The 25,661-nt window shown below is 35.3% G+C and overlaps 1 protein-coding gene across 5 annotated transcripts in view; it reads right to left on the bottom strand.

Moving 5' to 3' along the window:
- USP9X (ubiquitin specific peptidase 9 X-linked) overlaps positions 1-25,661 on the bottom strand; it is a 103,747-nt gene that overhangs the window by 27,596 nt on the left and 50,490 nt on the right. For all 5 annotated transcript variants that reach the window (XM_080341170.1, XM_080341169.1, XM_080341171.1 and 2 more), the window contains 12 exons: positions 21,555-21,642; positions 19,539-19,881; positions 18,047-18,142; positions 16,341-16,552; positions 14,408-14,648; positions 14,054-14,203; positions 13,836-13,956; positions 13,241-13,371; positions 12,701-12,979; positions 10,514-10,639; positions 7,938-8,063; positions 4,534-4,700 (listed from right to left, as the gene is read on the bottom strand). In XM_080341170.1, coding sequence (XP_080197296.1) covers positions 4,534-4,700; positions 7,938-8,063; positions 10,514-10,639; positions 12,701-12,979; positions 13,241-13,371; positions 13,836-13,956; positions 14,054-14,203; positions 14,408-14,648; positions 16,341-16,552; positions 18,047-18,142; positions 19,539-19,881; positions 21,555-21,642 — 2,080 coding nt within the window. The remainder of the gene's footprint in view (positions 1-4,533; positions 4,701-7,937; positions 8,064-10,513; positions 10,640-12,700; positions 12,980-13,240; positions 13,372-13,835; positions 13,957-14,053; positions 14,204-14,407; positions 14,649-16,340; positions 16,553-18,046; positions 18,143-19,538; positions 19,882-21,554; positions 21,643-25,661) is intronic.

Raw genomic sequence — 25,661 nt, 5'->3', positions numbered from 1 at the left:
GAAGTCAGCCTCTTCAATGGGTATAAGGGCCACTGCTTTACACAGGCAGTAAGAATTTTTATTTCTTTAAGCCACCGAACACTTTGCAGCCATCAGTGGAGCACGTCTGGCTTTCAGGATCATTTAGGACTGTTCAGCTATCTGCTGCTGACTAAGCCAGTCTTGTATTCAGGGGTTACCACCATAAAATCAACTACCTTGGAGAGTAAGAACTGAGCTAGTATTTCATATTAAACATTTTGCATTCTGCTTCTCATGGTAGCATGGTGTTGTGGTTTAACTCAAGCTAGCAATATAACCAGAACAGCCACACACTCCCTCAACCCCCAAATAGGGCAGAGAATTGAAAGGAAAGGGAGAAACTTAGACTGAGATAAACACAGTTTAATAAAGTAACAAAATATTAACACACTACTAGTAAATATATATATATATAAAATAGAAATAAAATATACTCAAGGGAATTCCTCACTCCACATGCACCAACCAGCTCATCCCGGAGAGAGAAAAGAGGAAAAAGGCAGAAAGGACCAGAGGCCTCTGCAAATGGCAGGATGGCAAAAGGCCAAACCAAAGAAAGTCACAAACAAAACTCCCCCAAACAGGCCTCCATCCTGGCTCCAACAAAAAGAGCAACAGATAAGAAGAAAAAAAACGGAAGATCCCAACTCTTCTTAAATACGAAGCATGACACTAATGGCATGGAATACTCTTATTAATTAGTTTGGATGTCAGTCAAGCTCTGCCCTATCTATGCCCCCCTTCCTCGATGCCTCACACCTGTGGGCAGAGCTCAGAGGCCTTGGCTCTCAGACCAGAGCAATTAAAAACATTAACTCTGTCCTGGGCTGTTCTCTCTTGTTCTCAAACTAAGTCCAAATAATGATCATGCTAGCTATGAAAAAGAAACGTTTCTAACTGCATGAAGAAAATTAACTCATTTTCAGTGAAACCAACACTTGTGGTTACACTATGAGGAAACAGTAGAAGTCCCATGCAATCTCAACCTTGGAAAGAAACCCACGAACGCCCTAATCCATCTGATCTTTTCTGGAAAGACCATATTTGTGAGATCTGAACTTGATAATCTTCTTTGTCCTTTATGGCGCACCAAAAGATTTTCTCATATGTATTTTTGCTCACATTGTTCTCTGATTGAGGATAGAAGATTAGAGAACAATAGTTGAAAATGGAAGGATATTCAGAATTCTGTCTGGTATTTGCTAAGCTTTCTCTGCACTATGAACACTACTTTGTTTCCACATTAATTCAGAAGAGGAACTTGTTAAAGCTTAATCCAACTTCAAAGTCTTCATTTTCAAAGTGGTGTCTGTTTCTACTCGTGTTTAAGCTATTCTAACCATCACGTAATAATCAACAGTGGCATCCTAAGTGAGATTATGGTCAACACCAGAAGTTTCACAAGTATATGAGCAAAAAGAGCTGAATGGTTAGCTTCTTGTACTGACAATCAGAACCATTTTTCCATACAATAAATTCAGCTCATTTCACATTCTGGTGAGAAAGAAAGCAGAGATAAGGTGCTGAGCAGCAGTCCACTTGTATAACAGACGCCTTCAAAAACTATTCCCTCTGACAAAACCCAACTCCATCTGCTAATACTACTCTTATTTTTGAAAAGCAAAAAGCTAACGTAACTGTGGAATTAAGCCACTGCTGTTCAGACTTGGGCTGACATGCCAACAAAGCATGTGGACAGAGAAGCCACAGCCTGGGGACTCATCTATTTTCTTTCAGTATTTTAGGAAGTACAACAGTCAACTATTCACTAACCGTAACAATATGAAATAGCTGGTACTAGTCAACAAAGCTCAAAACAGCATGAGTTGCAGCCAGTGGAAGAGGCTGGCAAATCCAGGGCATATATTTGCATCTGTAAATCAGGACTGTCAGTTTTGCTAAAAAGACGTTCCACCTCTATCACAAGCTGTGCTAGATAGAACCCAGACAATGAAATTCAGACACTAAACTGTTTAAGACTTACAGAAGTTCCTAATTTGAACCAATAGTTCGCTTCCCTAGGGAAATATGACCAGAACAGAAAAATCCTCACAAAGAGCATTTGAAGTTTTCAAAGTAAGAGAGTGGTAACAGGTCATCCTCGGAGTAGGTTTGTCATTGGCATTATTCTGTTTGTAATAACAAAACATTACTATCTTACTAGTAACTACTTCTATATTTTACGCTGTACCATAACAGTAAACCAAAGCGGACTAATTATTTTTTAACCAATTAACAGTTAAACACACTCATTCTGATTTTTTAAAGTAAACATTAACACAGCTATTCTGTCAGTTCTGGCAGCAAAAAAGGTGTTATGGGCACAGCATTCTTAGAGCAAGAAGGATCACAAAATAGATTAATAGTAAAAAACTAATATCCCAGTATTTTCTCCTTTCAGTTATTCTTGATGACAAAATCCTGGCCTATTAATCCAAACAAGTGAAAGTTATAGCAAATAAGAAACTTTTAACTCTGACACCTGATAAATGGTGGTAGTGATAAAAGAAAGGTATCTAACTGTGATGACGGCTTTCCAGATGATGTAAAATGACAAGAATCTCAGTTTATGATATTCAGATCTTAAAGAAAGGTTTTAAGACCACTTCATGAGAGACATGTCACACCAGAAACAGCCCCAGAAGTTCTAATGTTGTAACACTGCCAATAAATAAGCAAGTAGATCACACAGATTTGGCCACTATATTAGATAATAATCTTTAAGTTTCCCAAAGTAAGAACTACTCACTGAACTTAATCTGCAAAGGAATACTTCTATTTGCAAAGTGTTGATACCAAACATTAACTGAAATATAAACAAATGCTGGTGAACTCTTGAGAAATGTCACGTAAATTCTGAATAAAACACCAGAAAGTCACATAACTACAGTGAAATTTATTATAAAAATTATCACCCACTACTTATATTTGTACAATTAAGAAAGCCACAAATCTGACAAATCTTTGGATTCACATCAAAAATCAAAAGACAAGGCAGCACTGACACTTGCCCCTGCTATTCAGCTGTACTGGCTCTCCAAATTTGACATGTGGCCAACAGGCACTTAGTGCCAGAAGCGTAACTTGACATTAATCGTTGACAGTTTTAAAAATAAAATTTAGTTATTTCTTACTCATCAGCCTTGAAAGTTACCAAAACCAGTGAAAGACAGCTTGTTTCTTTTTATGTGTAAGATTACAACATACATTTGTCAGCATGTTTTGTTAAACTTATCTAACTTAAGGGATAATAACAAGCTCCAGTGAAGCTGAAAATTCAACACCTTGTATCAGAGGTTGCAAAATAATAAAGCTTGTCGGATTCCAATAACAACACTCCACAGTTTCACCAACGTGTGCAAGTAGTTCATTGTAAAGATACGCTCTGATGATATTATTGATCCTTTTGTTATATTAATATTTCTGAACATAAGACTTTTCAACCTGTTTTATATGGAAAAGTAAAAAACCCAAAACATGGCGCTGAAATTCTGACCCCAGTTATCTGAAAGCACCACAATCTGACTCCTTTTAAAATGTACTGAAAGGCTTAGACAACCTTGCAAATTTCTGATCTCTGTAATTTCTCAAAGACAAGTTAAGATATTTTTGGAACAACAGTGGAAATACCTTACAAAACTAAAGTTTAATCTTTGGTAGCAGTTCAAAGCACTGCTAACTTTAAATTTAATAACAACATTGGAAAAACTTTCCACCTGGATGGCTTCTAAAAGCACACCCTCAAATACTTCACAATTTCAGATGGGCTAAATTTCTGGGATCACACAGATGCTGTATGATGCAGATGATGCCTAAGGAGAACTGTAGGAAAAGCTTGGAGACATCAAGAGATCCCTTAACTCTACAGCTAGACTGCAGGGCAACTAAAGCACATCATTCTTGACAGCTCCTGCTGGTTTTCCCTGTCTGTCCATCCCCCAACAGTGCCAAGGGTTCCACCAAGAGCCGGCTGCTGCACCAGGTGACAGCTCCACTGTGACAGCTCTATGTAATACATGTGAGTCTCGTGAGGAGTCACTAGCATGCCATTACAATGCAAGAAAACCAGAGGATTAAGTCTTAATTTCCTTAATTTCCTCTCTCCTCGAACTGCTAGTACTGTATCTTGTTTTTATGTATAAGAAAAGGCATGAAAGTTCTTCTATAGCTAAATAAACATTCTAATGTAGTGAGTATTCACATAGTTTCCAAAAAACATAAAAGTACCTATTATTTTTTTCTAAATGCATTTCTCTAAAGCCATCAGTAGCACATTATCAGGTATCCATCTGGCTTGACAATATTCTCCTTAGGAGTACAAAGAAGATGGGACTGATATAGCTACCACTTTACAACAGATATTCAAATTACAGATTTATATTGCTAAACAGTAAATTAAGACAACTACAGAAAAAAATCACTTCAATAGGAAGTCACTGCTCTGCATTTAGGTTTTATATTAAGTTTGAATTGTAAAATACATGTGATTAAAAAAACACCACCAAAACTTACTTGCTGTGACAGTGCAATAGCAAATCAATGATAAATGTCTGCCATGCTTTTTCTTTACTGAGTGCATCCAGTGCAGTTGGAATCAAAGCAAAACACAGGGTCATCACCTCCAGTGCTTCACAGCAAACTTGTTCATCTTCCATGTCTGGTTCATTTCCTGCATTTGTCTATGAAAATAAACAAGAGAGCACAAAGTGGATATAGAAAAAAGAAAACAACACGAAACCCAAGTGGCTCCAAGGTATATAAACTAAATACAAACACAAACCACAAATTTTTATACTGGGTGATTATCAGTGCCAAGTATTTTATGCACTCCACTCAGATGTGATTCAAAGAACTATCTGGGAGGACCTGAACTTCCAGTACTGTGCTTCTCAAAGGTGGATTCCAAGTATGAACTTAGGGAGCCAGAAGTCAAACAGTAAGTTTGTAGGCAAAAGTTACACTAGTTAGTACTGTTGGGTTTTTCTGTTGGTTTGTATTTGGTTTTGTTTGTTTTTATTTTTAAATAAATGAATTTTTATTTTATTTTTAAATAAAACAAATGCTTTTCTTTACTACTCAGAACCTGAGGTTTAAAGCTTTGGAAACAGGTATTACTTAAAACAGAGAAAGGCTATACTTTTAAAAAGCTTTGATAATCACAATTTATTTGATCAAAAACATCACTATTTTCCAGATAAATGAAACAGCTGAATTAAATCGAAACCATAGTTTCTGTGGTGACTTTTGATATATGAACGGATATTTCTAATTGGTATATAAGTTACTCTTTCAATTAAACACTTGAATCAAGTGAGTGGATTTTGGTATACTTTTCCATAATAAATACTTTGAGAATAAAAACAAGCCCTCTCCTCCATCTAAGCCAAAATTAACTAGCTTGAAGAAGTTCTGAAGAAACTGAATGTGAGCAGGATTCAATCTTAATTCATCAGTAATCATGGCTGCAGGTTAGCAACATTAACCAGAGGTATAAAACAAGTATTTGTTTTATATATGGAAAAGTATCAAGATTAAGTAGGCAGAAAGAAGGGATTACAATGCGGAAGAAATAACTAATTGTAAACAGCAGCAGCAGATGACAATGTATGTCTCGGTCTAGCAACAGAAAGTATTTTGTCTTTGCATAACAGATGAAAATCAGAGACAGTCACTAGCAATGCAGTAGGATGTGGTAACTCTGACACATTTCAAGATATAAAAGTAAAAGCAGAATGCCTTCAGCTAGTTCAGGACTGCACACGCTCTGCACTGGCACCCTTTTTAGAAAAGACAGTTATTTCTGCATAGGCACAGGGATCTAGTAGAAAGGCAAAGTGCATTTTAAACTCAACAAATTCTCCCCTGTACTCAGGCACCAAGAGCTGATGGGTCTGTACAAGCAGAACTTGCAGTATTTTAGGTGCATTTGGGCCTTCTGCAAACTAATGGGGAAAATGCCATTTGGCAACACTGAAAGTCACGGAGTGTTCTTTAACCACCAAGAGAACTCCCATACCAGAATTTTTTGAGGCAGGAGGCAGAAGAGACTTCATAAGAATTATGATCTCATAATAATTTATTGACTTCAAAGTTCAGTTGAATTCACCATTTAAGTTCAGAAGCTTCTTCAAGTGCTCACAACATTCTTTCAGAAGTCATACTTGATGGGACACTCTCAAGTACCTCTTAAAAAACACTTGCCACAGTTGCCTTTGATATTTTTTTAGGAATCCTGGCGCAACGTTCCCGATTCCACAGAAATCAGTCTGCTTTTGTTCTTAAACTAACATTTAATGATAAATCTCTACCCCACAGACTTAGCAAAATGCTCCTACAACCTATCAGTTAAAAGTCTAAGGTTTAGTGGTCAACTTAGAAAATGGAAAGCATTTTTCTTAAAATAATTTTTCCCCTAAGCCAGTGTTTGCCAGTCATCAGTATATTCAGTATTTATAAAACCACCATTGAAGTTACTTTGTCTCATCTATAACCAAACACAATTCCTTAAATTAAGAACATGTCTCTTCTTGCACTGTATTTCTCTATTTCTGTGATACTTTCCTCTCTTTTAATGCCATTTCAACGAAGTACATTTTATTTCCTCTTCTTATTACTTCAGCAATTTGTTCCTCTTTTTAGTTTCCAGTTTTTCCATTGAATTTTTATTTCCCTTTTGCCTAGCATAAATTGAATGCAGCTGCCATTTATTACAAATGTCCATATAAAAGTCAATAAGAATGAAATAAAATAAACCACATACACACACAACCTTTGAAGGATGACTGATAATGCACAGCTTAAATTTCACCTATTTTAAAACTTCAATTGTTTGAAAGTATTTTTACAGAATTCAACTTACAATTTTCACCCAGAAAAATGTCAGAAAAGAACACTTAGGTATTTTTTATTTTAGGTGTATTTTCTCTAGTGCACTACTGCTCTTAAAACATCTAATGTATATCTATAAGAGCACATCTTCATATGCCTGGACTGCCTTGCTAAGTAAGCCATGTTTTATATTCAAGTTTATCACCTCAAAAAAACCCCAACTTATTTAATGAAGAAGTCATTTTCACAACAATAGAAACAAATGTTATTATACTACTATAAAAGCTAAATGGAAAGGTGTTGCATTTTGCTGAAGTAAATATTCTTCCTCTAACTGATTGTTTAAGCACAACAGCTAATATACCAAGAATAAAACCTCCCTATATAGTCCCTTCCCTTTTAATCTCAGATAAGTACTGGGGATTACTAAACTTGATTTTAAGATTAACAAGAAGATGTTTAGAGAACAATTTTTTTTTTTTAAAATCACTGTCAAAATACAGATTACTATTTCCTACAACTGTAAGCAATATTCATTAAACACAAGGTGTTATAAAATCTAATAATTTGCGTAAACCACATGTGAAACCACAAAGATGTTTTACATATCTACATAATAAAAGGAAATAAACTACAAAGGATTAGCAATTATTTTGTTTTATCAGTGCTTCAGTGCTAATTTCAGATCAATCAGATCTTGTTTCTCATTCTAGACTACACATATGCTTCAAATCAACTTCTGTAGAAGAGACCTTTTAAGCTTGCATATTAGAAAAATTCGCTTTGCAAGAAATGCTTATTTCTTATTTAGATACGGAATCCAACTGGGCTGAAAACATGTTACAGAAGCTTACAGTACCAGTGCATTTTTGAACTGACACCAGATTCAAGGTACAATTAAATTGTTACCAAGAAATAGAAAACTAAACTGTGATATGACAACCGACATATACCAGACTCCAAAATATGTAATCACCAAGATACCTACCTAAAAGCTCATCACACTCTAAGCCTGACTTCATTGACCCTGTTCCTTTTGTAAACAAAGGAACAGTTATATAGAGAAGTTGTTGCTTAGGAATTCTTACCTTTTCGTAGATTTTACTGATTTCCTCATTTGAGCTAAAAACCAGCTGAACTGACCCACAGCCTGATGCCCAAACGATTTTTTGTACTGCCCTAATAACACAGATATCAGGGATGTATTTTGAAGCCTGAAAAAAAAGATAAATAAACCAAAGCAAGATGTAAATGCAGTTGCAAGTAACATTACAATGAATACTAAATTCTAACAAATGTATTCCTTAAATAGAAAAAAAAAGATGTTGAAAAGCATTTGTACTTCACTTATGTAAAACTTCCTTTTTTAACTGAAAGCCGCATGTATGTTAGATTACTAGAGAATCTTAAATTGCAATGCTACAAGTACCAGGAATTACAAGAAAGTTAGCATTTTTGATAAATAACTGGCAACTCTGCTTCTGAGTAAGGAACAGCAGAAACTACCAACTTCAATGCTAAAACATTCTTGATTTGGTGAAAAAAGACACAACCCATGCAGCATGCACCTGGAAGGCAGCCAAACTCTGAAGTAACGTTACAAGTTGAAGCTATTTTGGGGTTTGACCCCTCCATGGTATTTATTCTGCTTGCTCATCATTAGATAGACAAACTAATGCTTATCAAGTATGTGATTAACATATAAAGAATTGTTCTATAGTCAAGTTACAGAGGGTTTAAAATTAATAAGAACACAGATCATGTATCTTATGAATGCAGAATCACTATTCAGTATTTTGGGCATGGTCTGAGTTAACATCCAATAGTTTCTGCTGATACACACATTAGAAAAATATACAACTGCCACTACTTAATAGTTTGCATCGTCTTTAAAAAAAACCTAAACATTTGCAGCCTATATTTGAAGTAGAACTGTCCAAATAACAGGCAAACTTTAAAAGCAGATGATAGACAGTTCTCCAAACTTTCACAGTTCATTCTTCTAACGCGTAGGCTTAATAAGAAACCAAGACTCTAAGAGGCTTAACTAACAAGCTAGTTGCATCAGGAAACTTGCTGCTGATATGGAAATGAACACTAGTTACAGGACAAATAATAGGTATTTCACCTTTGTCAACAACAAAGCAACTGTATGGGAACAGCACTACAAGGAAAAATTGTCACGCAGAAATGTATTTTTTTTTTTAAATCTCATTGTAGTTTTAAACTCTTGAAGTGTTAATTTTTTTTTTTAAAAGGTGAAAGACTTCTTTCTGTGCTGCAGTCTTATGTCTAGCCTAGGGAAACCATGTCAGATTTTTTTTTAGTTGTGAGGTCTATTGAAAAGAGGCTTTGAAATCAAAACATTAAGAGAAAAAACAAATCTAAAGGTAAAATAAAATACATATGAATTAAATTTTTATCTACAGCAGTTTTCATAAATTCATAAAATTACACACAATACTTTAAGAGCAATACTGTCAAAAAAATTCAGACTTTGTTTGCTTTGATGTGCCTGGTCAAAGAAAAAAAAAATAAATTATTTTTTAGAAGTCCCCCAAAAAGGACAACACCACAACTAAAAACCCTTCTTCATACCTCACCTCAAAAGACATCTCTTCTGCAGAACAGATTTAAATAAATCAGAGTTCAACTAGCTGATTTTAGGCATAAAATCACCGATAGATGCAGTACCACCACTAATGGAAGGCACATGGTTCATTCTTGCAGTCTAGGACATCGTGCTCTCTTTAGACACTGCTCGCCGTTTGGAAGAAATAGCATACTTTTCAACATTAAGATGATAATACAAGACTAGTTTTATTTAGATTGTTCAGAAATGTTTGGAGATAGCTTTGCAGAGATTATAGTCTATGGAGTCCAGAAAAACAACATTCACTGCTTCCATACTGGAAACTGAGGAATCCTGATTCACCCTGAAACAGGCAGTTGAAGTAGCTCCAATATTGCCTTCTGCTGAATTCAGCGGATTTAACTAATGTATTTGCTGACATGACTCATAATTCCAAATCCAAATGAGGTTGGGTCATACCACAGAGTACCACACAGATAAGACTATTATATTTCTAAAGCACATTGTTTAACTTTACAGAGCTCCCCAATCCAATTTTTCACTTGTTTCATTAATGCATTTTCAATATATAAAGATACACTGGCAATGATGTGAGACTTATCTTTCAGCATTTGAAAATCACGCTGAAAATTTAAAAGCTTCCTCCCCTTTTCTGTGTTCCTCTTCAGGAAGAGAATGTTACTCAGAAACCAAAACATATAAGACCAAAACCAGAAGAATGTACCACAAAAATGTTTTCAAAATATCCATTAGCTTCTTTAAGTCTAATACATCAATTTTCTGAAGTTCTGACCTAAATGTAACAATATTCATTAGCCATTAAAGAGCTTGTACGGAACCTGCCTAGTTCACTCAAGCCTCTTCATGCTATTAGACACTGAATTTCATCATTTCATATGGAAACAACTATTAAATATTTTAATTAGTTTTACGAACCATATGAACATTACCTAAAATGTTTCATGACATTTTAGAAGGAAAATCCATGTCTTAAAAAGCAATAAATTTAGCAATTTTAAAAAAAATACTACAGAAAAAAATAAAATGTGGTACAGAAAGGAATTCACTAACCTCATCAGATATTTGCTGTGCAAGACGTATCGCTACATTTCTCAGCATGCATTCTGAAGTTGGATTAGGAATGTTTTGTAGGGCATTTTGTAGCACCACTGCCTGGTCATGCGTAGCCTGGTTTATCTGGAAGAAAGTATTTCTTGTACTTACTTGTACATGGAAAAAAAGCAAGCAAGAAGATATGAAAATCTAAAGTCACTTGGAAAGGTTTGATAGAAGTAGATAAGATCTCGGAAGGAAAACTACTTACAGAAACTGCAAACACCAAGAAAAATAAGCCCCTCATTTTCAAATAGATACCATCACATCTGAAGACTCTGTATGCTACAGTGTACAAGCACAGAGTACAAGTAGTAAACAGAAGAGGCACTTGCTGAAAGCTACTTATGTTTGGGGGATTGTTTATCGATCAGATTATTTCAAGTTAACAGAACACTGACAATTACAATGCCTCCTTCCATTTCTGTTGATGTAGGAAAGAAAGGCTTTGCTAAAACAATGGGTCTCCCTCTGGACTAGCTAATAGTGTCCAGAGAGAACACGGCTGCAGTGTCCATTATAGTTGAGTACATTTGAAACATCTGAGTTAGACCACTACTGAAGAATTCTGTTCCGAATTATCCCTCCTGTTCTTTATCATGCTTTTACAACAGGAACAGTAGCAAGGTAAGTTTTTATCTTTTTTGTGTTGGTTTGAACACAGCATTTCTTCTCCTTGGGCTGACAGAGCTCTGTAGTTTTGACAGTTCAGATCTGAAATGGCTGTTTCCTTCTCATAGACAAACTTGCTTGAAAAGACTGTGTGCTGTGGTTACAAGTTAAAACTTCTTATACAACAGAGTTTCTTCATTTTCTAGTACCATTTCATCCAAAAAACCTGTCTCAAATGCTGCTAAAAAGACACTGTGAAGTTGTTCTGTAACACCTAGTGCTGGTCATATCCCTTTTGCTTTGTCAGCTTCACTAAAACACTTAATTTGGGGAGCAAAACTACAGAACTCCCACTTAAGACTAATAGAGCTTACACAGTCAATTAGCTATTGGAAATGAGCTGTGAGTGATCAAACACAATATGCATGGGGCAAATCAGGATCTATGTACCAGAATATTACGTTTAACAACATTATTGCTTCAACTTTCTGTGAAAGCAAGGAAGAAAATAAAAACTTAAAAGGCCCTAGTGACAGCAGGACACCAGTAACTAGAAGACTGCAGACTCAATCTTGGTTATCTCATTCTCTTAAGGACTGATAGAAAGCCAAGCCAGAAGTTTATGCTATAGTACTTATCCTTTAAATAAGATAAATGATAAGATATTTACAAATCTCACCTCCATCCCAAGGTATAAGCTTATTGGTGCTGAAGCGGTAAAAAGTACCAAGACCAAAGTCCTTCAAACAGGACGATGATGACAGCATGAAGTTTTTGCCAACAAATCATTTAACAATAAAGTTAGATGTTTGCAACAGTAAACAGTGAATGTCAGCAGTCATGGACAAGTGTTACACCTCCTAAGTGGTCAGCAATCTGTTTGCAACAGACCCACATGCATAAGATATAATATTATAGACATGTGAGATCACAGTTCAGAACACCTGTGTTACACTTTTCCAACTGAGAAAACTTAGGGTAGGACACCTTTCAACTATCAGCACTAAACTCTGCAACATACCTAGCTGTACCCTGCAAGAATTTTCTACAAGCAATGGACGGAATTAGGAATTTAGCAAGCCAAGGACTTGTTTTTCTGAGAAAAAGGGCTGGCATAACTCAGCATCAGTTCTGTTGTTTTGTGCTCTAATCATAAACAGGAGATACAAGAAATTCAGAAGCGCACCCTTCAGCAGACTCAACAGCTCAAAAGAATTAGAATTCACACTTACGGGATAGACATACTTGAAAATGGAAAGTCACCTGTACTGACAGTCATGCAAACCATTGAAAATCATATATAGAGCAAGTGAATCTCACACATAACTTTTCTATCGCCAGGAAGAAACAGGATTTGTTTAGTTAGTTGAGCTCTTTTTTTAGAATCATCAGACAACCTTATCTGAAAGTACCATGAGTTCTTAACATGCAACTCAGTGAAAGAGAATGTCAACAGAAAGCATATAAATATTGCTGCAGACTAGAGCAAAATCAGAATACATTGGTATCTGTAGCAAGGAATATTTACATTACCGGTGAAATTGTACTTGTGCCTTCCACAACTGGCTGACAAGCTTCTGCCACAGCTCGAACATGGCCATATCCAATTGCTGTTAGTAATAATTTGGCTATTTTTAGAGCATTAAGGTAGGCACCCCTTCGAGTTTCCATATCTGCATTTGGCAGGAAGTTATTTCTAGTCAGCATGCTCAATACAAGAGGCAAACCACCACTTTTTAAGAAGTTGTACTGGAAGTCACTGGCATCTTCTCCCAGAGGTGCACTGGCAGGCATTAACAAGGCATAAACTACCTGTAGAACAAAATACAGCATTAACTAACATAAATGCTCTAGCTTAAATATAGATGAATGAACATGAGTCTATTTTGGAATACTACTTAAGCAATGCTTTGACAGAATTGGCCATATACCAGTTTATGCTAGTAAATTGCTAAGTATTTTCAGTTGTTAAATTTCAAACCAGAATTTCATCTTAGACTTCCATACTATTACAGAAAGGATTGCCAAAGAGAGAGCTGAAGAATTTTAAAAAACAGGCAAAGCATCACAAACCTCTGTTAAATACAGCACTTGTGAGGCAGAAGGACCAAAGAATAGAGAATCCAGGGATGGACTAAGGCTGCTTTCCCCAAGCTTTGCATGATCTAAACAAATAGCTCTTAGTTTCTCAACTGTAGTGTTATCTGCAATAAAAACAGAACTTATGAACATTTTGTAACAAAACTACTCCAGAACAAGACAGTAATATTTACCATTATAAATCTGAAAAACGTTAAGTGTTTCAGAAAAATTGCAAAAAATCTGACAGACAAGATCAGACTATGAAGCATTCTGCAATTATTATTTCTGTCAGTACAAAAGTGATCCTGTTAAAGCAGAGCTACAAGATCACTTCAAAATATACTTTTTCGCATTTTCAATGCACTGAGGCACTGAACCCCAGTACCAACCGCAAACTACACAACTTCATTTGACAGACAAGAATTAACTATTTAAAAAATACATTTACAATCCTAATTAGGATGTCACAAATTACGGTATCAATAAATTACCAGAAAGTAGAAAATACTTCCTTATTTTAATATAACACGTGAGAAATTATTATACTGGATATTATAAGATAAAACAGAATAAAATTAAGTTTAACCTGGTGGCATGAGCTTCATAAGAACACGTGCTCCATCTCTAAGAGGTGGCATATTTAGGCTACTGCCCAAGTCTGCAACTTGCCAAAGAAAAGAGATGTATCGAGGATGCAGTGACATGATCTTAAAATAAGCAAATAAAAAAACATTAAAGTCATTAATTAAAGACAAAATATAGGGAAAATATGCTTTTAAACTGCTCATTTCAGCATATGCTTACCACTCCAGGCAAACAGCTTTCAACTTCTGGATTTGGACCATCGCTGTAGTGATTGCCATGGTTGCCCGGAGAACCAGTTGAAGAGTCAGAAGAACTATCTGGACTTGAGGGCATATTAGAATTTATCTGTGTAAGCTTAGCCGTAATTAGCTGAAAAACAGAGTCACAGTTTTAATATTACGCAAAAATGAAGATTCTTTATTAAATAAGCATCTGATATAACGTTAATGGCATAATACAAGCAGGAGGAATGGAAGTATTTCAAAAGAATAAGTGATTCCATGCATGGTATTTTTCAAGTATTTATAAAAGGGAAGTGACACCTCAATTGACATAAATAACCGCAACACTTACCGTTTTATCTTTGAGATTCAACTGCCCAATTAATTTTCTATCATCTGCAGGGTCCACCAGCTCACCACCGATGAACAGTTCTACTTTCGTGTGTGCACTATTGGCTTTAATGCGATTCAGAATACAACGCCGCACTTGGCCAATTGTGTCATTTGTATGAGACCAAATGTCCAAATCTTCTACCTGCCGGCCTTGGTTTGGAAAACGAACTACTAGTGTGATATGTTTACCACGGAAAGCTCTGAAAATAAATGAGATAAAGTTATTTTTGCCCTCATGAAATAAATTATTTTTCTTGCTGCATTTTGTGTTGCAGATACTTCAACATCAAATCTTTACATACAGTGATACACTCCAGCATGAGTTTATTTTGTGAAAGCCCAGGCAATTACGCACACATAACATACACAGAAACTTTCAAGAAGCCGCACTCAGCACAACTGCATTAAACATACGGTCAGCTTTACTGTCAGGTTAGGAACACTGACAGAATTTTAAGAAGTCTCTTACGAAGCTTGAGGTATTTTCTCTTGCTTGTAATTTCCTGATCATAATGTGCAAATAAAGTTCAGACTGGCAACTATGCTTTGCTCTTTTAGCAAAACAACTCAGTTTTAAATACACCAAAACCAGAAAAAAACATCATGTCACCAAGTCTTAATGCCTCTGTCATAAGCTGTTAAAAGTTTTATAGTAGAATTCCAATTTTAAAAATCAGAATGCTTTAAAAAAAATTAAAAGAAGAAAAAACATTTTCACAATAGCACTGGTCATACTTTGCACTATGGCAAGGAACTCATTAGGAAAGATGTGGCCAGATAAGCCCAACAAACTAATCCCATGCAACAAAAGAAGGCAAAATTCTCCACAAAAGTTCATTGCCAACAAGACCTGGGAAAAAGCCTAATCAAATAAGCAGCCCATATCAAAAAGGATGCACCCACAATTGACAAGAGAAGTTAGCACTCATCAACCAACATATACAATTAAAATGCTCTAAGAGTACTGCAAATTACTGACAGACCATGAAGAAACAGCCATCTCTTCGATTTTCTTGACAAAATGGCATTTAAAATAAGAGGACAACAAACCCCCACCACGTCTAAAAAAAATATCTAGCTGCATCATAATTCTACAGAAATCTCAGTGTATTCCTTACATATTTCTGAGACCTTCTTCCCACAGAAAGCAGCTACTAATACTGGAACATCTGAACAGTTTTCTGTTCTACTTTCCTCTCCCAAGAAATAAAGGTGTTGTTGTCGTTGGGGTATTTTGTGTGTGAAAACATCTACACAATATGGGATTTAAATGTCTCCTTTTTCTTTATATCAAAGTTAGTTACCAAAGGAGCAGCTACGATTTAAGCTAAGTATCTACTCAAGGACAAGAAGACTGAAGGCATACAGAAAATACACTTTCAAAGTGCTGTTCTCTTCTTCCCCTTTTTATGAGGAATTTACACAGAATATTTCACTTAGAGATAATCCTATATTTAAGCTTGCAAATTAAGATTAGCATCTCTGGAAAATGAAAATATAAACTAACATGGTTTTTTGTGTGACACGACTAAGAAAAACAAAGCAGCTTTTCCCATGCTAACTTAAAGAATGGTATTGCTTTTAAATAATTTTCAGAAAAAAATAAATACGTCCAAAACAACAGGTACATTGTATTATAGAACAAAACATCAGAAACAAGTTTATTGTCAGGTCTGCTGTCCTCTTCATACATGCCTGTATTTGTCTGATATTTCAATTTACTTTTTTTTTTAATTACATATCAGAGTTTCATGTATTAGCAAAGAAAATGGAATTTTGATATTCTATAAATGCATTGATTAGAAACGCTTTAGAATGTAAAAATCATAAAGACGTTAGTAATATTTTAGTTAATAGAAATAAAAATGACAGTAGTGCATCTTCACACATACCTTGACATAGGTAGAATAGTTCTCTCTTCGTGGTAATCACTGTCACATTCATTTATATACTCTCTTAAAACAGTCAACACTCTCACCATTCGTATTGCTTCTTGTCTTGCACAATTGATACTGTCTTTATCTCCATCCAACACACATAGTGTATCATAGGAAGCTTTCAGACGATCAAAACAGGACTGAATGAAGTCTTCATGAATCACTACCTAATTACATTTAAAAATTGGTTCAATTACAAGGAATATTAAAAACTATATCTTCAGTAGGATAATGCAATGGTATAAATAAAAAAAAAACCCCACAAACCCAAAACAAAACCAAGTAAGTTACTCTATAAAGCTGTTTTATTCCACTTTAAAATAAACTCTTACTGATAAATAGCTTTAATTTAGTGTGTGCTGTAAAAATCTTCTGTGTCATCAGTAGCTGCAACTGTACAGTGTAAACTTGCACTTTAAAAGAATAAGTGAAAGTTTGCACAGAGAACACTAAATTGAACTTTCTCTTATTCACTTCCTTAGACTACGTTAAAGAATCTCAAGCTGACAATCTATGACAGGTCAACTTACTCTACACCAAGAGTGAACATTTACAGACTGCCAGAACAACTATCTCCACCCTTCCACACTCCCTTCAAATCACTCAGTTTCAGATACACACTTTTGCTGTATAAACTCAGAAATGGGGTTTGATCTAGATTCAGGATAGTGGCAGGTACAGCAAATCTTTTCCTTCTGCCTCATATCTAACATTTCTTACAGGCAGCTGAGGAGCAGAGGAGTTATCAGCACACTGAAACAAAATACTTGTGTGCGTGTTAAGTAAATCCAACACTTCCAGAAAGTGTTGGACCCAACCACGTACAGATGGACAGATACATGTATGCTTAGCAAGCCCAGACCTATAGCATGAAAGAAGCATACAGCCCATCTGCCACTGCAGTAAGATATAACTCGAATGGCTGTAAATGTACAACTCAGAGCAGCTGTGCTGTATTTAGCAACTTGCAGCTCTGAAGACTATGAAAGTGTTTTGAGGACAAGTATGAAAAGCTTTAAGAAATATAACTGGCAAGCTACCAATTGGAGATTGTCTGGAGGACAATATCCCCCTACCCCTTAAATTTTGAAATCCCAACAGTTCACTTCCTCTGTCCTTTCAGAAACTTGTTGTCAGTTTGCTGAAATGCAGCTCCCAGCAACTATCAATGCAGGGAGAAAATATCTGATCTGCTAGAGCTCAGTTTGGCCATTATATGGAAACTCTGTGACCCTTTCTAAGGGACATGACCTCAATAAAGACTAGATTAGCTTGTGACAACCCTCAACAGACCCATCCAGTGAACATACTAGTACAAGAAGTACCAAAACTGGAGGTTCAACAAAAGCCTTACCTAAGTATAAGATATGAGCTGTTTTCTGAGTAGAAAGAGCAAATACAACAGATCAATTTAATATGAAAAATTTATCAGGGTTCAGTTCGCAAATATCAGAAAGAACTCTTTAACTCTGCATCTGACCAGAAGCTAATGGCTGGACTCAAGAGTATACTCTCCAAAACAGGAAAACCATTCCCTGTTTTCAAAGCTTTCAGATACAAAATTACCACCAAATTGAATTTTATCACTGCTTTTCTATCATGTTATAGTCCAGGCTTCTTGTTGCTTGTTTTGTGTTGTTGGGTTTTGTTTTGTTTTTTACCTGATTAACTTGTAACCTCGGGCCAAGATTAGTATAGATCTCTTTAAGGAGATCTATTGCTCTGTTCGCGATGTCATCATTTCCCTGAATCACAACCTAGCATAACAAAAAAAAAAAAGGCATTAGAACTTCTTAAAACTTTCTGGTATAAAATTTAAAACCAAAGCAACTACTTAAGTATCTTGACACAACAGTGTGTCTAATTATTTTATGAGGTAAAAGTGACTAAAATGCTTAGTTACAAAACATAATCAATGCACCTTAGACTGAAATTATATGAGTCAAGATTAAGAATTAACTAGTTCAAAAGAGTTCAGAGTTAGCAAAAAACCCTAATGCTTTATGAAAAGAATAAAAGCAGTGTTTATATATTCATCTTCACATTACATTTCCATTTTCACTAGTTTCAGAGAATAAGGCAAGTATTTTTTCAGCTGCTTAAATAATCTACATTACCAGAATTCAAAAGCATAATTTTAAATGGCTGTAAGTGGGTAGAAGGGGGACAGGCAAATGAGTTCTGTTTCTAACCTGATAATCTAAATTGTAATTACCAGCCACCAGGTCTGAAAGAAGCCCCTCCATATAACCCCTGCAGGATACTGGGCTGAGGCTTCGTGAATTCCGTCATGCTGCCAAACGGCTGGGCAGATCCACATAAGTTGATTACCACAACTAAAACATGCTAGCATTATGTAGGCACTTTGTACGCAAACACCGTGTGAAAACTTCTTTGTCTAAAAATTGTGATCTACTTTGGTTTTAACTATTATCACCACGATTAAAATACCTAACCCTTCAACAAACCACAACCAAAATTACCAAAGACTGGTGCAGCACGTTTTGCAAAACACAGCCATGATAATCATATCACAATGTGCTACTGCGGGTTCTAACACAGCTCTTGAAAACAAGAAATACTAGAAATACTCGGAAAAAATCCAGTTATCAAATTAGATACTGATGTTTTTCACCAATAGATTTGGCAAGCTTCAGAAAGCTACCATCTTCCTATTGAAAAGCTATAACTATGTTTAGGCAAAAAGTTGTGGATATTAAAAAGAAATTCAGACCACTGATCACTTGGTCTAATCTTGAATCACTCCAGTTTACCATATTAGAATGAATGACATGAACTAGCTTATAAAGTGCACAAAATATCAATTCCAAAGTGTGTGTGAGAGAGAAAGAAGCTTACAGATAATTTACCTGGCTAGATCATTCTTAAACAGTATAGGGAAATGTTTAATGTCATGTGCATACACAAATAGACTTGATGGTTCAAATAACCTTCCATTAAACATCAGCCTACAAAGTTACCAACTTACATACTCACTGGGAAGACAGTGGAGTCAATGCCCATAGGTTTAGTTGGAAAAGGTAGTTTTTTGTAATTTCAGTCTACAACTAATAAAGTACACAACCCTAAAAATGTAAAAAGAGACTAAGACTTAGCAGTTAACCTTTCAGATGTTTCCTCCAATTAACTTACCCTCCAAAGGTAGTCTAATCCTATTAATTCCAGATCATCCATCATATAAGCTCGTCTCTTTGCTACTAGTTTTCCTTCTCGACAGTTCACAGCTTTGAAGAAACGTTCAAAACATTTCATCCCATTTTCTGTTAATAGGGAAGGATCCAGCTGAAGCACATTATTTTCAAAGAAGTCCTTATTAATGTCAGGGTCTAAGTCGGGTTCATCCCCCATTAGTTTGGAATACCATTTAAAACAGGCTTCGCGATCACAAAGATAAACTGCATTTTCAGCTAAACACTTCCATATTTGCTTTGCCTGGGGGGCGCAGAGCCACAGCTGACCATCCTTCAACAAAAACCTTGAGCAACAACAAACAGACAATTAACAGCACTGTCTAACAGACATCTAGAGTTACAATTCAGCAAAAAGGTGAATATGGATATTATACATGTACATGTCAGAAGTATGACCCCGAAAAACTTAATTTGCATCATCAGTCCATTCATAATTAGGCTACAATTTCTCAGTAAGTTTGAATGGATCGAGAACTTCTAAGTCCAAACAAAAAAGGAATAAAATTCAGAAAAAAAAAAAAAGTGTTACGCGAAAATACCAAACATTTTTTACATATTATATACAAATGCACATTCCCTAATGTAAACCATTTATTTAAAAATCAGGTCACAACATAAGAGATTAAATTACCACTGCAATCACTAACTATGTTTTAGCACTCACTTCAGCAAAATCACAAAATATGGTTTGAATTCTATGGAACAGAGCCAGAAGCAGAAGTCAATGAACTGGAAATTTTTCCTTTAAGTACGTTTTTCATTGGTGTTAAATTATTATTAAGGAATTATTAAGAACTTCAACTCTGAGAGCTAATACTAAGAAAGTTTCAGGAAGAAGATAAAGTTCTTCAGAATCGTTTACATCATTCAAAATCTTTTCTATGTAAAAGAAATCAGGGACTAAATTATGGCGCTGCTTTTCAGAAATTGCTACCTACATATTCTACATTTGACAGCCACAGCACTTCATAAATTCCTTTACATTAACAACTAGTGAACTTAAATGTAACCAATTTACAATTTTTAACATACAAGAGTGATAAATTAAGTTTGCTATCCATATGCTATTGTATAATTTCATTAAACCATTAGCGCTTCAGTTTAATTCACAAAAATTCTTGGTAAAATTTCAAAAGTAAAACATCTCCCTTAGAAAACAAGTAAAAAAATACTTCAGAACTTGATGGTTTGACAGTTCATCTATTTTCACTTGTCTTTAAAAAAAGAGGTTAAAATCAAGTAAGAAGAAGCTAAGAGAGACACAGCTTAAAAAGCATCAACATATTGCAGCTCTGTGATGAGCAGAGATCCTTTGTTTTCTTATTCTAATCGAACAGCAGCTGGTTAGAAGTCATCCAAGTGATTTTTTTTAATTATTATTCTAACCTCTTTCTAAGAGATTGCTGAAAATCTAATAATGTCTGACACAAGTACATGTCACTTTATGATCACAGATTTAAATTTGGTGTGGTACAAGAACTAAGGACACATGGACATATCCCTACATGGAATACTTTCAATTTTCAGCTAAGTTCTCCTGACATGTATGTAACTGTATACACATTGTATTCAAGTCAGTAGAGCTTTGTACATAGACAGAAATAGTCAACACAAATCTCAGTGCAGAATCAGAGCCTTGGATTGCAAACATCCTAATAAAATTTATTTGAATATTGCAACATTTGCAGAGAAGCCCTCTGTGAAGAAAAAAAACAACCAAACCAACAAATCACACACAAACCAAACCATTTGGTGTATTTTTGCATTGGAGTTTTGAAAGAAGTTAGCACAGCAACTTGAAGCTAGGTAAAAGATAGAGATACCAGGGCGGGCTTTGGTTTTCCTGTTTGTTTAGTTGGTTGGTTGTGGGGTTTTGTTTGTTTGTGGACTTTTTTGTTTATTTGTTTCTTTAAAGTATTCTTACAGAAGTTAAACAAATGATTATGTTTAAACTAACCGTAAGAAGTTAAGTCGCTCCTGTACTTCCTGCACATGACTGTATCTGCTTCCTGGTCTTACAGTTTGAGGATCATATTCACCATGCTCTGCAAATATAAAATGTTTTATTAGACAATACATTCAGAAAAGACATGCTGACCCTACAAGACAGGACGTGTTTCAAGACTTATTAGTCTGAATACAACTAAAACCACTCAAAACCCAATAAATTTTCAGTAAGGTATATGAAAATAATTCTCAGCTGCCTGCTACCAGTTAATATTTCACTATAGATTAATACGGGTAAAGGCAAAGATTACTGAGATCTATAATCAAATCAACACTTATATATGCTCATTGTTCAGTACAATGGAAGTATTACAGAACAGTTAAGAACCTACATTCTATTTGTTCATATCAATTTCTCCTTATTTCGAGTAGTCAGTTTGAAGTCAGAAAGTAGGTACAATAAAAGTATACCAAGCATATAATTCAGATTATCCAGTGTGTTTGGGGGTTTTGGTTTTTGTGTGTGTGTAGTTTTTTTTTTTTTGGTTGGGGTTTGTTTTGGTTTTTTAAATTAAAGAGAAATAATCTATATCTGTACTTGCACTGCCATGATCTGTACTAGTAATATTTTACCACGACACATCTTCGTTATGACAGCTCCATTATAAACTAATTAATGCTACATTTCTTATTTTCTAAAGTATACAGATCGCATTTAACCAAGATGACCCAGCTGTAGGAGACTGTATCATGACAACATCCAGAATAACAGTAAAATCTATCTTCAGAAGTGAAAAATCGGTATCTCCTATTATATCAAGGAGCAAAAAAACCCCCACAAATGAGTCTAACAGCTGAACTGCATCACTGGTACTTCAAAATCAGGGGAAAAATAATTCTCATAAATAGTGCAATCTAAATACAAATGCAAAAAGTATGTTAGCTTAAAAATCCAGTAAAAGGGAAAACAGAAGACTAGTAGTTAACTGATGTCTACAAAACTGGAGATGTTCACCAGAAATCCTTTGAAAATTTGAATTATAGTCCTAATGTAGTGAGCATAAATGGGCAGTTACGAAAACAAGAACTGTGAAAAAATTCTGAAGAAAGAATATAAAAGTAGCAGAATGAAAATTTAAGTATTAGAAGTAGGAAACCTGAAAAATATGATGTGGGTTTAGCAGAAGAAACTATTACAATAGATAAGCACATTGCAAAGAAATTAAAACTAATAACTTCTAAGTGTTGGTGGTTTTGTGTGGGTTTTTTTTGCTTGATTTTCTTTTTTGGGGGGTGCAGTTGTAGTGGTGGTGTTTGTTTTAACTCTGGGGACAATCTGGTCTTTTTTTTTTTCCTGATTACAGATTAATTCACAGACATGATTATCAATAGTGGCAGTGAAAAAATAATTCAGGTATTAAAGGCCAGTCAGTTGCCCAAAAGCAGTATGTATGAAAAACTCTGGACTACAAAACAACTCAGTCTCCCTTAATACCCTCCCCCTCTCACTTTCTTTCTACATTTGCCTCATTTATCTTCCATGCTGTGGATCTTGCAACTCCAAGCGTGACCTCCTTAAAAATTCTTTCTACATGCAGGAGCAGAAGAATGAACAGAGAAACTATACATCAAAAAAGGACCGGCTGAAAATTTAAGTATAATCAGCGATAAACACATATAGAAGATCATACGGCACAATTTGTATGAATAATTACATTTCATTAACACTTTGGATTTTTTTATCACTTCAGAAAAACAGAAAGAGAACTCGCTAGCAATCTCCTCAGATTTTCAAAAGGTCTTCGATAAATAGTCAAGGAGATGAAACTGTGACCTCCTTCAGGACTACAAAATGCAATAGCAGTTGTCTCATCTCATGGAGGACTCTGCAGAGGTGCAGGTAAGGGTGAGTTCACTACAAGAGAGTCACAGATCATGGAAAAACTTCTGAAACATAGATAAGGCTTTTCTTTAGCCTTAAAATGGCAAACATATAAAAGGGAGTATAATAGAAAACAATATGCGTTAGTGAATAACAGGAGAATAGGAACATTGTTCTCCATCACAAAACACAACTATGGAAGCCTTCAAGGGAAATTAAAAATATGGCAAATTCAAAATTAATTTTAAAAATATCTCAAATCACACAGTAATTGTGGCATTAACTGCCGAAAAAAATCTGTGGGCAATTGGATTTTTTTTTCCTATGGCATTTGTTTGACCTATGCTGTTTGGATATTTGCCTTGAATTTTCCCCCTCTGTCTCATTCATCTTCCACCAGCTCAGTTTAATTCTACAGCTTCCCAGTTTGTTCTTTCTGCCCTTGCAATCATAATAATCTTTCTTTCATTTATAGCACTCCCTGCCCTACATCTCCCCAGCATCTTTTATCCTCCTCCATGGAAGGCAAATTACATGGTGCTCTATGTTTTGCTCTATTTAGTATATAAAACTGAAACTGAAAGAGAAGTTGCACACGAACTGTGTATTACAGTTTTAGTGCACTATCTGGAACATTAGGAGATATTTTTTGGCTGCCCTTAATCACGTAATAAAGCATCTAATAAAAAATCCACGCTACTGTTCATCTGTTTTTGTACTCTGATGCAAACAAGTATAAGTTCTGCAGCAGCTTTGTCTCAAGAAAGCACAATTTAATTGCTTTGTAATTAGATTCAATTTAAACTCTTTGCATGCTTGTAACTCCTATCATTCTGAAAAGATTTATATTACTGTTTTACCGAGTCATTATATTTGGGAAGGTACAGGGCAACGGGATGTGTGTTTTGGTACAAGACATCTGCCTAATTTTTTTTTCTGCCCAAGTCATCAGCAGTTTGATAGGTAAACAATATTGTCAAAATTAAGCTTTTGACTTCAGATTTCAAAAATAATTGGAATTAATAATAATAGTTTATACATTAATAGTATGTGTAGGCTATTTTTGGACAAAGACAACACTGCATTGGAATACAGTTGTTGATTATGTCTCCTTCCTAACCCTGAGGCCAGATCCCATATTTCATAGCTGGCCAAAGACCAAGAGAAAGGGAGAATTATAGATTCTAAGCTATCCATATAGTTAAGATGTGAAGTTTATTATAAATGAAATTACATTTTTGCAGCATTTTAGCAAAATTAAAGAGCAATGCAATAGCTTGCAAAAGTTACATGAAATAATATTTGCTCTATTCCACCTTTCTGAAGACAGCTAAGCCTAAGACAGTATTGCTTGAGAACAGAACAAAGCATTTAGTATTATTTAACATTAATTAGTGCAATGCTATCATTAGTTAAGGAAACTAAATTAGGGTAACTCCCCTCATGTATTCCTGAATAGAGAAATATAGCTGCAGTATGCAGATTTAGCTTAAATGTCTCATTGACCTGTACCTGGCTGAAGCTATCATCTTAATATAGTGCCACTATTCAAACAAGTTTTCAAGGATATATTTTGGATATCTTTTGTAAAGTACCCAAAAATTAAACTAATTCCAAAATTAAGGCCATCCAGGCAACTAACTAAGCACTGGAAGACACACATACACTTTTACAATGTGTGAATATCCTGTCCTCTCTGAACAATCTACACTGAATTCCTGCATGACATACCGTGTCCTTTTTGAATGTAGGATGTTATGATGCCAGGGTAGAACTGTCCCTAGTTCCAGTCAGTGAAGTAGATGGGGTGGGTAGGTGGGGGTGTGTTTTGGCATAACTCAATAAAGTACTGTGGTCCAGTGTAACAAGGAGTTTCCTGGTCCATCATTTTCCTTCACTTCCCTACTTCTACCTCAGTAGCTAAAAAGCTCGTCCAGAATAAGAGTGTAAACTCACCAGCAAAGGGTTGAGTTTAGCCTGAAATACAGAAATACTAACATGATCTGCTGTCAAAGTGCTGATGATAACAAACGCAGTGAGAAAGGAATGAAACAGAAATGGAATTGCTAAAAAGAAACAGCACCTCTGTGGTCTAAAGTCCTTCTCCCTGACAAATTCCAAACACTGGCTTCAAGTAGAGATTAAAAAACTTCTCAAAGGAGTCTACAAAAATTCAAAATTACAAGTGGGACAAAATCCAAAATTATTATTAGGACTTTCCTCAAAAATAATCAG

The sequence above is a fragment of the Nesoenas mayeri genome (assembly GCF_963082525.1).
Source record: "Nesoenas mayeri genome assembly, chromosome: 1".
NCBI classification, from domain to species: Eukaryota; Metazoa; Chordata; class Aves; order Columbiformes; family Columbidae; genus Nesoenas; species Nesoenas mayeri.
The sequence above is the reverse complement of the archived record's forward strand: the minus strand, read 5'-3'. Positions and strand labels throughout refer to the sequence as shown.